Source organism: Miniopterus natalensis, chromosome X (assembly GCF_054644295.1).
Source record: "Miniopterus natalensis isolate mMinNat1 chromosome X, mMinNat1.hap1, whole genome shotgun sequence".
In the NCBI taxonomy this organism is placed as follows: domain Eukaryota; kingdom Metazoa; phylum Chordata; class Mammalia; order Chiroptera; family Miniopteridae; genus Miniopterus; species Miniopterus natalensis.
In genome coordinates, this window is record NC_142103.1 from 26,717,100 (window position 1) to 26,730,922 (window position 13,823).

At 38.5% G+C, this 13,823-nt stretch overlaps 1 protein-coding gene across 1 annotated transcript in view; it reads right to left on the reverse strand.

Annotated features, from left to right (window-relative positions):
- Positions 1 to 13,823, reverse strand: part of IL1RAPL2 (interleukin 1 receptor accessory protein like 2) — an 892,733-nt gene that overhangs the window by 378,639 nt on the left and 500,271 nt on the right. Inside the window, exon 5 of the mRNA XM_087813552.1 lies at positions 7,941 to 8,094. Within this exon, the coding sequence (XP_087669678.1) occupies positions 7,941 to 8,094 (154 nt within the window). The remainder of the gene's footprint in view (positions 1 to 7,940; positions 8,095 to 13,823) is intronic.

Consider the following 13,823-nt stretch of genomic DNA (forward strand, 5'->3'; position numbering starts at 1 on the left):
GCTGCCATCAGCAGCAAATATTGTTCCTTTTCTAGGAATAGAATCTGAGTTATTTATTCTTAAAGCTGAAACAATGGATTTGCAAATGAATGTTTTAAGTAACAGATTATTTCTGAGGTTCTTAGACTGAAGCTCTGGAGTCACCAACATTGGAGTCCTCCTGGGGTTGCATCTCCTTCTTCTCTCTCAGAGCCCAGGATTAGGGGACTATGGACAGAGTAACAGTGGGATAGGACAGGAAAGCACTGTGCTATGGATCAAAAAATTGGAGTTCTAGTTATGGACGTGCCACTCACCAGCTGCCACCCCAGGGAAAATGGTTTAAACTCTCTGAGCCATAGTTTATTCTGCTAAAAAATACAAATAATAATAATAATAGTATCTTTGTTGCTGACTCCATAAAGTTATGTGAAAAACAGAATGAGATCCCAGAAGTGAAAATGCTTTGAAATTATAAAGTACTCTACAAAAACAAAACTGTCTTATTTGTACCTAAACAAAACACTTAACAATGAAATAAGCACCCAACGAACCCAAGCTACACATAATGTTTGAGTACCTACTATATGCTCTGCACATGGGGAGACAGAAAAGAAATGGTCAACAAATATCTGTCCTTAAGGACCTTATAGGCTATTTGAGAAAATAAACAGAAAACAATAAAAGATTATAATTGTAACATAAAGTTAATGCCTGTTAATTATCTTATTGAAGCTGTTGAAGATATTAGTCATTAGTAGGGTGCCAATAAAATTAGGTACTTACTTGATTACTTACTTAGCTTTCTTATAGGTTTATCCTGTGGAAACTTAGCATCCACAGATGCTCTAAGGGAGGAAAAAGTGCCATGTGGTCATACACATTTAGGAAAGGTCTCAAACTATATCCCATCCCCCTTTTAGAAAACAATACATATTGTTAGTGTAGGTAGCTAGATATTAATAAAGGGAGGGAGTAAAGGGAATCAGACATTAGGAAGCATAATAAGCTAGGGAGCATAAGTCTGCTTCCCTAGGAAGTTACAGCTTCAGACACCCCAGGGGTTCTCAGCATTGCCCTCCCAAAGGGATTAACACCCCTCCCAGCCCCATATAGGGATAAAGGACCAACTTTCCTATCTCAGCAGGTTACAACTGGCCATTCACGGAGACTATAGGGGGAAGGAATAAACAATAAAGGGGAAATTCCTCTGCTGGGCGCATGCTCAGTAGAAGCCATGATGGTGTTGGGGAGGTGCTTCTACCATGAGGCATGCACAGTAGGAGCCAAGAAGGAGACCATAAGCGGCTGACCTAGCCTGGGAAAAGGATTGGATAAGGGACACAGGCCCCCAGAAGATCTAGGAAATGATTTGGGTAGGGGGAAGATCCAACACCAACCCTCAAAAGATTGGAAAGTTGACTGGTTAGTTGGAAAGGGCACCTGGTCCTTCTCGAGCCCAAGATAATATCAGCCAAGTTTAGCAAAGGCCCCTCCCTCTCTCTCTTGCCTAGTGATATGCACTGGCCCCATTCCTTCATGCGCCCTTTCTCCACAGCAGCCATGTGGCCACAGCAGCTGCCTGCAGCCCAGTAGCCGTGGCAGCTCCAAATGCCGGCCTGAAGAGCGAGCCGGGCACAGCAGTGCCACGCCAGCCAAAGCGCAGCCAGCGACAGGCTACCCAGCCGGACGGAAACAGACACAGTTTAAACCAATGGCACACAAGTTTTGGACACTGGCCTTTGTACTTGGCCTAATGAAGACCAGGCTGGACTTTTCCCCAGTGGGACAGACGGAGATGAGACGTAGGAAACCTGAGGGCAGCCATTTATTTCAACCCCAATAAATCTTACCACCAAACCCCATCCTCCCACGTGTGGGTCCCTGAAAATGCTTTTCTCGTCACTCTGTGAAAGGACCCCGTTTCCACAAGCAACGATATTAGGATATTGCTAACATAAGATGCCCTTGATGCCTTGCAACAAAGAACATGTTTTAACTTTAACCTAACAGATAAACACATTGCCACTTTCACTCCCCTCTCCTCCTTCTCTCTCCTAGAAACGACTATTAACATATCTTAGAATTGGAGCTCCACAAAACACAGTTTGGGAAACACTATTCTATTGAATAAATTTAAATTTTTCACAGGTTCAAGAGGGAATGTAATTTTGTCCTTTCTACTCATATCTCACTGCGTTCAGAACCACGTTAGAAACTTGGATCCTGAGTACCGTGTTACACAGAGTAAGCACTGATTTAGGTGTTGTTTAATCTATACCAACTGAATCAACATCATTTAACTAGATTACTCTGCATTGCTTCACTTTCACTGGCTCTAAATCATTGTCATAACTGCAGTAAACCTCCCTGGAATCTATTTTTTCTCAATATGGATTTTCATATTAATAGGTCCATATAGGAACAAAACATAAAGTTTGGCAAATCCCTTCATATGTTCTCGATTTTCCTGGCACCACGCTTTCCCTCACTTCTCTTCTAGCACATCCTTAACTCAGATTTAATTCTGTGTCCCATTCCTACCAATCTGATCTAAGGTGCTCACGGAGAGCAAATTATTAAACTCCAAAATGTCGAGTGTATCCTTTTTAGGGGTATCTAAATTTCATTAATGAATTACTGAGGACCAAATAGTGAATGTAACAAAAAGACATATAATGGAATGATGGACTTTGTGGTTGATATTTTGTAGTAAGCTTTCAATATACCCTAGCTCTCTGGGGGCCCCTATCATGATTTTACATAGTTGTTGGTTTAGAGATCACTTTTGTTGTATTACCACTGTTTAATCAAAATCTCCACTTCTGCTTACTCCTCAACTTTCCACCATACCCCTATGTTCCACTGTTTTTCCTAAACCCACTCTCACCCCAATGTCTCAGCATTAACAGGCACAAAGGAACAAAGAGCCAAGGCCACAAAAATCCTGTTTTCAAATTCGTTGTGAAATTATTTCCCTCTGTGTGTAAACAGCTATTTTCCACACCAGAGGAAATTATTCTAATAACCTATGCAGTCTAAATGGCACCTGAAACAATGCACTATCAGTTACTTTTAGTTTTGCAAAGTGAAATGAAAAGCACTGACTGAAACATGCATTTGAACACCTTCACCAAAGACTGATCCAATTTCCACTTTGCAGTTTTACCAGGTTTTGCATGTCCACCTTGCTTTGCTACTATTGCTCAATAGTAACCCAGCAGCAAATCTTTGAGACCTACCCATAGAATGAACCTTTTATTTCAGCCATGGCGTTCAGACACCAGTGGGTTAAGAGATTATCCCTAATGTGTGAAAAGTCCCAAGTTGAGAATTCTAGGGCTCTCAACAAGAAGGGGTATTATTTGCATATTCACCTGAGGGCAAGTTAGTGTGTTTTTTCTAAATGGCTAATGTGTATTTCTTAAAAGGTGAATAAAATCATGCATTTGTGAATGATTTGCCAGGTGAATGGTGAATTATCTTCCAAATACAGTTAATTAGTGCTGGCTTCCTGCTTGTGTTAGAAGCCTCTATAATTTATGTCTGCCTTTGACCTTCTCAAGGCAAATAGATCCTTTAATCCAGGAGACTCTATTCCATTAGTTTGCCCGCCCTCTCTCACCCCTCTTCTCCTCCTCCTTCCATTATCGCCTGTTCTACATTCTCGCCATCTTATGACCAACCCTCCCTTCTCTATCACTTCAACTAGCCCTCTGCACAAAAGATAACGTGAGAATAAAAGAAAAAGCATCCATAAAACAGCAAGTAGCCACCTAAAATATGCTGTGGGAAATAAAACTGTTAGCTGTTGACATCTTTGCCAAATGATCTGAACATATTATTGCACACGTCTATTTGTTGTTAAACCCCTCCCTGCTCATCTGCAGCCTTCAAAGGAATAAAAAGGAATTTCTACAGTAACATCACACAGGTCTGCTATGATTTATGTATTAAAAGTGTTCGAGGAAAGTTGCACTTAAATCAAATCTTATTTTAATGCAGTAGGAAAGCTGGCTATTTAAAGAAATCTTATGACAAATTATTTTATATGGGAAAAATAATTTCATAAAGACAATGATTGTCTTCTAATTCATCACTTTTGAATATCCAGATCTTTTTATAACCGATTTATTTAAAGCAAGTAGCACCTATACACTTTAAGAGAATACTTGTTTTACTGAAGAACTAGTTCTCAGATTTGTAAATTTAAAAAGAATAGTCATAACATAACTTTTTAAAACTCTGATAATCTTTTAAAATTCATATACTCACAATACAGTATTAAAGAACCTCTATTCTACATAATTTTATAATTAATCAATCCTACTAATTTCATATTGAAATTCCTATCCTGTGCCTGAATATTGCTAAACTCAAAACAAATATGAGTGGATTAATCTTTAAATAATCTCAGCCTTATATTTTGAATCATGAGAGGAAAACCTGTTAATTGCTGTTTAATACTGAGTATATAAAGCACAGTGTAACATAAGATATTGCAAATAAAAATAAACCTTCACAGATCATCCTCTTTAACTTCTATACCAAGAAGCCATTTTGTTTCTACATCTAGCAGAATATTTGAACTTGTGGACGAAAAAGGGGCCACATACCAAACCTGACAAGCTCAGAGGAGGCCTGCTTGGTAGCCTTACAAACTGAGACCTAAATTAACCACATAGGATGGTCTGAAATTAAAACTTCCTAACTAAAAGCCAGTCATGGCAGGTAGTCATGTCCTAGGCCGGTATCTTCCTTGACAAAGGTCAATCTTCACCTTGACTGAGCCTGTCTATTGTCTTTTTTGGATCTAGGATAACATACTTTGGGGGATGTTAGAGTAATTCCCCTTTTCCAGACCCCTCAGGGCACAATCTCCCACCAGAGCAGAGACCAATGAACCCCTCATTGTTATCTTGTTCCCCCACATACGACCTCTATGTGCTGTAAATGTTAATTGTTAACTATCCTATACTCACCAATGTCAAAGAAGTATGTCTATTTGTTTTACTTTTTATCCAGTCTCTGAGACTTCCCCACTTTGCTTTCGCCTGCCTCCCTAATCTACCACCAGTGGATTTCATGTAACCTCCTTATGTCTTCTGCTTTGATTCTAATGTTTAAAATATAGTGCAAAACTGCCATTCTCTGGAGCATTTTCCCAATCCTTTGAGATTTTGTTTCCTAGCGATTGTAATCAGTGTCGCTCAAATAAACTCATAAAAATTCTTACAGGTTTGGAGGTTTCCTATGTCATTTGCTTGGCACAGTGCAGCAGGATTCCACAGAAGCCCACCCAGGACCATCCTGCAGACCTGGAACTGGGCTAGGTACCAGCAAGAGCCACTGTGTCCCACCAGCTCCTCGCTTTGCATTGGGTGAACTTGGGTGAACTTTTCTTGGAATTCCAGCGCTCCTTGTTTTAAGGTAAGAGGCCCTCACTTTATTTGAGCTGTATTTTTTTTGAAATCCTCTAGGTGGAACTAAAGGATAAGGGTTGAGATAACCCAGACTAAAGATAAGAGTTGAGATAACTCAGCACTGGAGGAAAAAAATGGGTTAGTGTTTGAAGAACTATATAAAGTTGATCTCTTCTAATATCATTGATCCAAGATCATTTTGAATTATTTTAAAGCACATAATACATACTCAGTAATTCTTCATTTAAATGGTAAATGAACAAATGGCTATTTCAGTGGTTAAGTTTCCTTTATATACACACTCCCTTGACAACAGGTTTCCCTTGGTGACTAAGAATCTGTATTTTCATGACAGCTCTTAGGAACTTGGGTGAAACAATTTGGAGGCTATGAAAATTAGTTTTCAGGGGTGTGTGTGTGTGTGTGTGTGTGTATGTTTGGACTAACAGACACACAAAGGAATCAAACCTATACTTTGACTTATTTAGCACCATTCTCTCAGCCAGTCTTTCTCAAAGTATGATCCTTGGAAGACATGCAACAAAATCACCTGGACAAAAAGGCAAATTTCCAGTTGATGTACTGAATTCAAATCTTAGGGAGAGATCTGGGAATCTACCTCTAAAGAACCTTATCTTCATCCTGCCTGGGTTCTTCCACATGATCATGGCGCACACTACAGTTGGAGAACCTCTGGAAGGTCCAGTTCAGGTGAAATTTTAAAACCATAGTCCAGCTACACTGAAAGTTTGGTGCAAGCAAATTAACACCTTATAAAATACAAAAAGTAAGTATCTCTATCTCTGCTTTTCCAGATTCTAAAAAGAAACTAAAGAAGTAAGTGTGCTGTCATCGTTACCAATTAGATGGAAGCATAAAGAGGTTTGGTTACTTTATTCGGATCCAACTTAAAACCTTAGCCAAATACTATAATGTTACAAACTTTAGTAAACAATTCCAAATGGAACTGCTCTGCAAGCGTCTGATAAGGACTGTGTGACTGTGGTGAAAATGATGGCGCTGTAAGAATTTGTGCACATTCAAGTCACTTATTAATATTGTATCACTGCCTATGATTGACTCCTCTGCTTGAATGAGGCAGACAGTGTAATTCATGTTGAGGAAATCAGAAATTAACCAAAAGCAGATTTTTGCTATTTGGGATTGTCCAAATCCGGTAATTATTTTGAAAGCTCATGGGGAAAGAACATGCTAAGTTCTAATCAAAAGAATAATTTAAACTTTCACAGAAGGTACTCTACAAATTCAGACTAAGAAGTAAAACTGTCATGTATTAGGATAGGGAGCCAAAGTATGCATATGTGTGTGTGTATATATATATATACACACACATATATATATATATATATATATATATATATATATATATATATACATAATTTCTAATAAAAGTATATTTTGTACTCCTTGCGTTAACGTTCAGAATTTTGAAATAGACAAAAACATCACTTGATTCTCATGGATAAAATCTTAATTAAATATATGAGTTATAGCAATGAACTTACAGCAAGTGTCGTCATGAGCAGACTGATTTTAACAGAATCCCAAAAGCTGAATATTGCTAGACATAAACAAAAGTAATATAGAAGGAAATGTGCATTCCTAACATGAGTGAGCGGACGCTATAATTAACCAATGAGTCGATGTCAACATCAGGTGGCTAAATAGGTAGCATCCAAGTGCATTAGTAATAAGTTAATTAATGCAATAAATATTATAATTATTGGAATAATGTCATATTTTACCATGCCTCAGATGTTATCCACAATACTAACGTGTGTGTACTTACACACACACACACACGCACACACACAACTAAAACATATCTAAGGAGGAGAAATGAATCAAGATTGGTTGAGGAAAACAGTGGGTGGACTTTCTGTCATAAATTTCTTAGAGCCCATCACATCCTTTGCCAGGGGTAGCATTTATGGTATCAGGTTCTGTCCTCTGTCTTCGTTTTTTCGAACATTCTCCACCAGGTAAAAATATCCTGAGCTTCTATCTTCCACTAAGATGTGTAGAATTTTACACTTTGATTTTACTTCAGATTTAAAAGACACGCACGCACGCCATTCTTTCGGAGCTGCTCCATTTACGAATCGCTAGAAGCTCATAATAACATCACTCATTTATGAGCAAATTTGTATCAATTATATTTGGGATGGAGTCTAAGATTTCATTCCAAAAGCCCAACAGAACCTCATTCTGAGGCAGCTTCACACAAGGAGATTTTACGTATGGGTTAGGTCAGCAGTCTAGAGCTGTTACAGTATATCTTTTCTAAGATGTTTGGTAACAATCAATGATATTTTGAAGAGTTCAGAATCTTTCCTAAAGGCAGAGTCTCCACATAGCTTATCAGTACAACTTTTAATAGTGAGCTACTCAACTATTTGGTTTCCAGCCAATTCTAAATTCACAGCAAGTTGGCTCTTTGTAGAAAACCGAATTTCTCCCCATAACAAATTATACTTAAAATCTCACTTGCCATAATTTGGAAGAACCAATCCCTACCTGTAACTTTCAATTCGGTTGTTCGTCTTACAAGTTTTCCTTCATACTTAAGTTCACAAGTGTAATTTCCTCCATCCTCTTCTTGAACTTCCTGGATCAGAAGAGCATTTCCTTTCTGTATTATTATACTTCTCCACATTTTTGGCTTGCATTCCTGTAGAGAAAATATTTTCAAGTAAGCGAAAAATAAAAACTCACATCACTGTCTTGGTACTGACAAGTTTGTACTTTACTTTCTGTACTCTTCTCTTTAGTTTTCAAAACATGTAACTAAAGAGTTACCTCAATGACCAGAAAACATCACAATGTGTCCACTTCACATATCACAACTATCACCCTAAGAGCCATTTTAAAGGTCCGATCCCAAGACCAAAAAGTCTCTAGAGACTTTCTGCTCAGATGGAAAAGCATAAAGCTCCCCCAATGCAAAAGTGGTATAGCAGAACCTCAAAAGTCACTAAATGTCATCATAATGCCCTGGTTCTGTTTGACAGGGATATTTCCTACGAGGATAGTGTTTATTTAGCAACATAGTATACTACAAGGGAGTCTTATGTATTATTAAAAATGCATAATAGGCTTTTACATTAGCAATGTTCACAATGGTTTAATTACTTCATATAGTAAAAATTAATACTAATATTCCAGAGTATCCTTCACCATAGTCAAGAGATCCACTTGGATGGCAGGGGGAGGGGTCTAGAAAATCAGGCTTAAGGGGTTCTCTAGAAACATTGCTAGGTAAAATGAAGACACATTTGGTTTTAGTAACAGAATGGAGATATTATCTACCTACTTTTGGGGTTCAGCAATATATGACTAGAGAATAAGATTTGGATTTTGAAGTCAATGCTTCTACTCTCTTGATGAGATTGTGAGGGAGTCTTGCTACTGGGATTGAACTTCCCTAGAAAGGAATGTTCAACTTTTCCAGAGTGACAAGGGTATAGCAATAGCCAAGTATGTCAGAATATTCAGTCAAGTGGCTTAAGGGGATTGTCTTCTGTGAATTTTCTCAGTCTACTTTGAGATATTATTGCAGTTTGTTTGCCACTCATCTCAAATGTTCAACCAAAATGGTAACTGAAAGCTGTACAAATATCAGCGGAGGCGGAGGAGAGAGCTGCCAGGGAGTGCTGAATAATCAAGGCAAAGTATTTTATCATATAAATTCTGACTTTCTCAGTTAAGGCAATAAAAAATTGATTGTGAGGCAGATTGTATGAATAATAGTTGAGAGCGCTTTCCACTTTCCAAACTATGGTATAAAGAACATCTTCTGTACGTCTTCTTACCCACACACCTCCCTCTCCTCACACACATTTTAAAAATTCATGTACAGATAGAAGCAGTACAGACACTCAATCCCCAGCTCTGCATGTGTCTGTGTGCATTTGTGTGTCTTTGTGCATTGGTATAAATGATTTGGGGGAGTGAGTACCCATTTCTCAGTGTATTTTTTTTTTACCATAACAAATTTTTTCCTTTATGATAACAGGAGTTTGGACAACAAAACACAAAAACCGGCACTTAAGTTCACAGGTATATTTAAGAGATATGCTTGCTTTATGGCCAATACAACTACCCACAGACGTTATCAGAGAGTAAATAAAAGTAATACTATCTAAGGCATCTAGATATAAGGCTGCTTCACTCCCCAGGGTCTTTCCAAAGAACAGTTAAGGGTCTGTCTGAAAATATATTACACACCATGTCTGGCAAGGTTTATCAACTATATGAGATTTGCTTCTGAGTTAAACCTTGGGATATAAGGTTTCTGGGAAAATGAAGAAAAAAGTCTGAACAGAAAGAAAAAAAGATAGCCCAGCTGCCACTATCATCATACAATAATAATCCACAATTATTTTCACATTGCTTCCAACTCTAATAGCCTCAGATTTCTAAAGAATAATTTTGAAGGTCATTAAATAAAAATATGGTCCCTCTGGGCATTTTGAGAGGAAAAGAAAATGAAAACTAAGCTGCTTCACTTTCACATAGTGGTGGTGAGGGCAGACAAATGAGCCCACACACTCATTTTAATCAAAGACAAATGGCATTGTTTTCTAATGTCATTTTGCAGGGAAAGTTCGTATGCAGTTAGCTCTAACCATTTTCATTTTCTCTGCACACTGCTTTGGTTTTTCCCCAGGAAGTAAATCTAAAGCATGTACAGAAATTAGAAAATAACTCCTGATGAAGAATAACCTATAACCTTTACATGTTCTTTGGGATAGATCTAGATAGTTTGAAGTACTTTCCAAGTTGCCATCTAGCCTTATAAAAGGTCCTTTGTACCCAACAGAGGTTTGTTTGTTTGTTTTTCAAATGTGGCATAGAAAAATGTAATCTTCAGGTCAACTCCACGCTTCTTCAGACAATGCTGTACAATTGAAAAGGCAAATTGGCTTTAGAGCAAGACAACTCTAGGTCAAAATCTGGGGTTCATCCAAGTTCTGTGACCTTGGCCACATTTGCTTAACTTCTTTAAGTCTCAGTTTCTTACACCGCATATGGGGATATTATACACGACCATGTGAACAGCCAGAATCTAGAGGCTTGCAGGGTTTATTCATAACACTTGTGGTCATCCATCACATAGAATGTTTTCCATCCCTAAACTTTCACAATCCTAAATTAAGCCTCTTCCAAAGCTCCAGCTATGCTTGTGAAAATTAGTACTAATGAACTAATTAAGTAAAAACAAATCTTCACTAATTGGTTACCCACACCCAAGCAACATAATACTTTAACCCACTGAAAATGTATAGCTCCTAGGAGGCCACTCTAACACTAATCGTATCAGATGGGTAGTGGAACTATTTTTTGTTCGAAAGAGCTTTATAGATGACTATCCTGCCCCCACAACCCATCCTCCACAAAGTTACCTCATTGGCTATCCTACCCATATCTGGGTGCCTATATTGAATCTCACAAGTCTTCCAAGCTCTTTATTCCATTATTTGCAGCATCTATTCCTTAAACTGCTGGCTGCTAGACTTAATACTGCCACTGCTTCTTTCCTGCCCTCAGTTGTCCCATCACCTCTAGTAGACACACAACATTGCAATACCTCCTTGCCCCCAGACCTGTATAATTTAATTCTGACTGCCTATAGGGCAAAAAAGTGTGAAACATATTGGTCAAGTGCCAAGATGGTTATTTAACTGAGGCAAGTACAAACCACCAAAGCCTCAAGTGTGAGCTGGTCCTTAATATTGTCTTCAGTGTATAATTCCTCTATTATTTAATGCCCCTGGGACCATTAAAATAAACGTAATAAACTTGAAAGTTTTGTTGAGGGCCAGTCTTGCTTCAGATGCCTAAGTTCAACAAACACCTCCACTTCATTGCCTGGGTGTCACCACATAGAACAGTTTGTTATAAGTCGTCCATGATTAGCCAAAATAATGTCAGCCCTTAAAGTGCAGCTTTCTTCCCTCCCATTTTTCCCAAGTGGCAGATGTCACTTGCCAGTAATTGCTGGGTAGGGAGCCCAGAATGTTCAACAGAAACACCTACTAACCAAACCCCTTGAAGTAACCTATTGTCAGTTATATTTGGATCTTGGAGTTTCCACCCTGAAATATTCACCGCTGTATTTACAGTCCACTTCTGAGATGTCATCATCATATCCACAGGTGTTTTGCTTTTTTTAAAATTTATCTTTATTGTTGAAAGTATTATACATGTCCCCCTTTTCCCCTCATTTACCCCTTTCACGCTGCTCCCATGCCCTGCCCCCAGGCCTTCTCCGCACTATTGTCTGTGTCCATGGGTTATGCATATATGCACATAAGTTCTTTGATTACTCTCTTCCTGCCCCCCCCCCCAAGCCTCTCCTCTTCCCTCTGAGATCCCTCAGTCTGTTCCATGCTTCCATCTCTCTGGATCTATTTTGTTCATCAGTTTATTTTGTTCGTTAGATTCCACATGTGAGGTGGTGTGATACTTGCCTTTCTATGACTAGCTTATTTCACTTAGCATAATACTCTCCAGGTCCCTCCCTGCTGTCTCAAAGGGTAAGAGATCCTTTTTTACAGCTGCATAGTATTCCATGGTGTAAATGTCCCACAGTTTTTTTATCCACTCAGCTACTTATGGGCACTTGGACTGCTTCACAGGTGTTTTTCAATCAGTTTATTTTTTGGTCATGGATACTTCAGTGCTTTTCAGGTCATATGACTCATTTCTCATGGCAAGAACACCAGGAAAATTCATTTAAATATTTATTCTGATACTGAAGTTCATACACAAAGCAGCTGTGCAAGCATAAGCCAATGCAATAACATCTGGTCTTCAAATCACCTTTTTCCAAATACCTAACATCCCTGAGACCCAACTTTTCACCTTTCCCCTGAAGACTGAACTACTCCAGAAAGCATCTAGGCATCTGCCTAAGCATCTGTACGGATCCTGTACTTTCCTCCACTTAAGGATGGGAGAGATAGGAGTGAAACTGTGATTTAGATATCAATTTTTCCCTTTTCATTTATATCTCTACACAAAATGCTGAGAATAACCCACTCTAGAAAGCCTTTCCCTTCCCCAGCTCTATTTCTTCAACTTTCTATCTTCACAGCCCTAATTTTGGTGTTGGTACCCCAAAGTGGTTAAGAATATAAATGTGCCCAGCCAGTGCGGCTCGGTGGCTGAGCATTGCCCCATGAGTCAAGAGGTCACTGTTAGATTCCAAGTCAGGGCATGTGCCTGGGTTTCGGGCTCAATCCCCAGTAGGGGGCGTGCAGGAGGCAGCCGATCAATGATTCTCTCTCGTCATTGATGTTTCTATCTCTCCTTCCCCCTTCCACTTTCTGAAATCAATAAAAACATATTTTTCAAAAAAGAGTATAAATGTAACAACCTCACATGAAAGGCCTATTTACCTCAATTCCTTTTGCCCACAACATCATATATGGCTTTGAACAAAAATTTACAAGACGTACAAAAAGACACACACAAAAATACCATTTGTAGAGAGAAAGCATCAGAACCATACTCAGAAGTGGCAGAAATTTTGAAATTACCAGTATGGGCCTTTAAAAGTAATATGATTAGTATGTTAAAGGCACTGAAATAATAGACAACATGTAAGAACAGAAGAGAGATGGAAACTTTTAGAAAGAATCAAAAAGGAAATTTTAGAAATCAAAACACTAACAGAAATAAAGAATGCCTTTGAAAGGCACATTAATAGAGTGGATATGGCTGAGGAAAGAATCAGTGAGTTTGAAAGTATGACAATAGAAACCTCCCAAACTGAAAAGCAAAGAGAAAAAAGAATGGAGGAAAAATAAAACAGAATATCTAAAACTGTGGGAGAAGTACATAAGTACATAAGTACAGTAGGAATACCAGAAGAAGAAAAGGAGAAAGGAACAGAAGAAATAATTGAAGTAATTCTAATGCAGAAACATCCAAGATTACAGCAGACTGGCCATGGACAAAGAAGTCTGGTGGGCAGGTTGGCTCTGTGTGCATCTAAGCTGAGTACTGAACAATATACGAAAGTCAGACAGGCAGAACATACTGAGCAGAAGGAAGCACCCAGATGTGAAAAAGCATGGAGTAGACCAAAAAAATATATATAATTTTTTTTACCCTTTTGAGAATAGCACTAAGTAGGCTCACACGAGACACTAAAAACCCTAACTTCCAATCCAGGATATCTGTACATTGTCAAGGTTCAAATCCCAGCTCTGCCAATGTATAACCTATCTTTCATAAGTTCTAAGAATTAAATTAGATAGTAAATAAACATGCTTGGGACAGAGTCGAGCCTTATAAACAATAAAAAGAGGCTAATGACCCCATGCTACTATGGAATTAGTAGAATATTTTAAATTGTAGTCTCTGCCCTAGCTGGTTTTGCTCAGTGGTTAG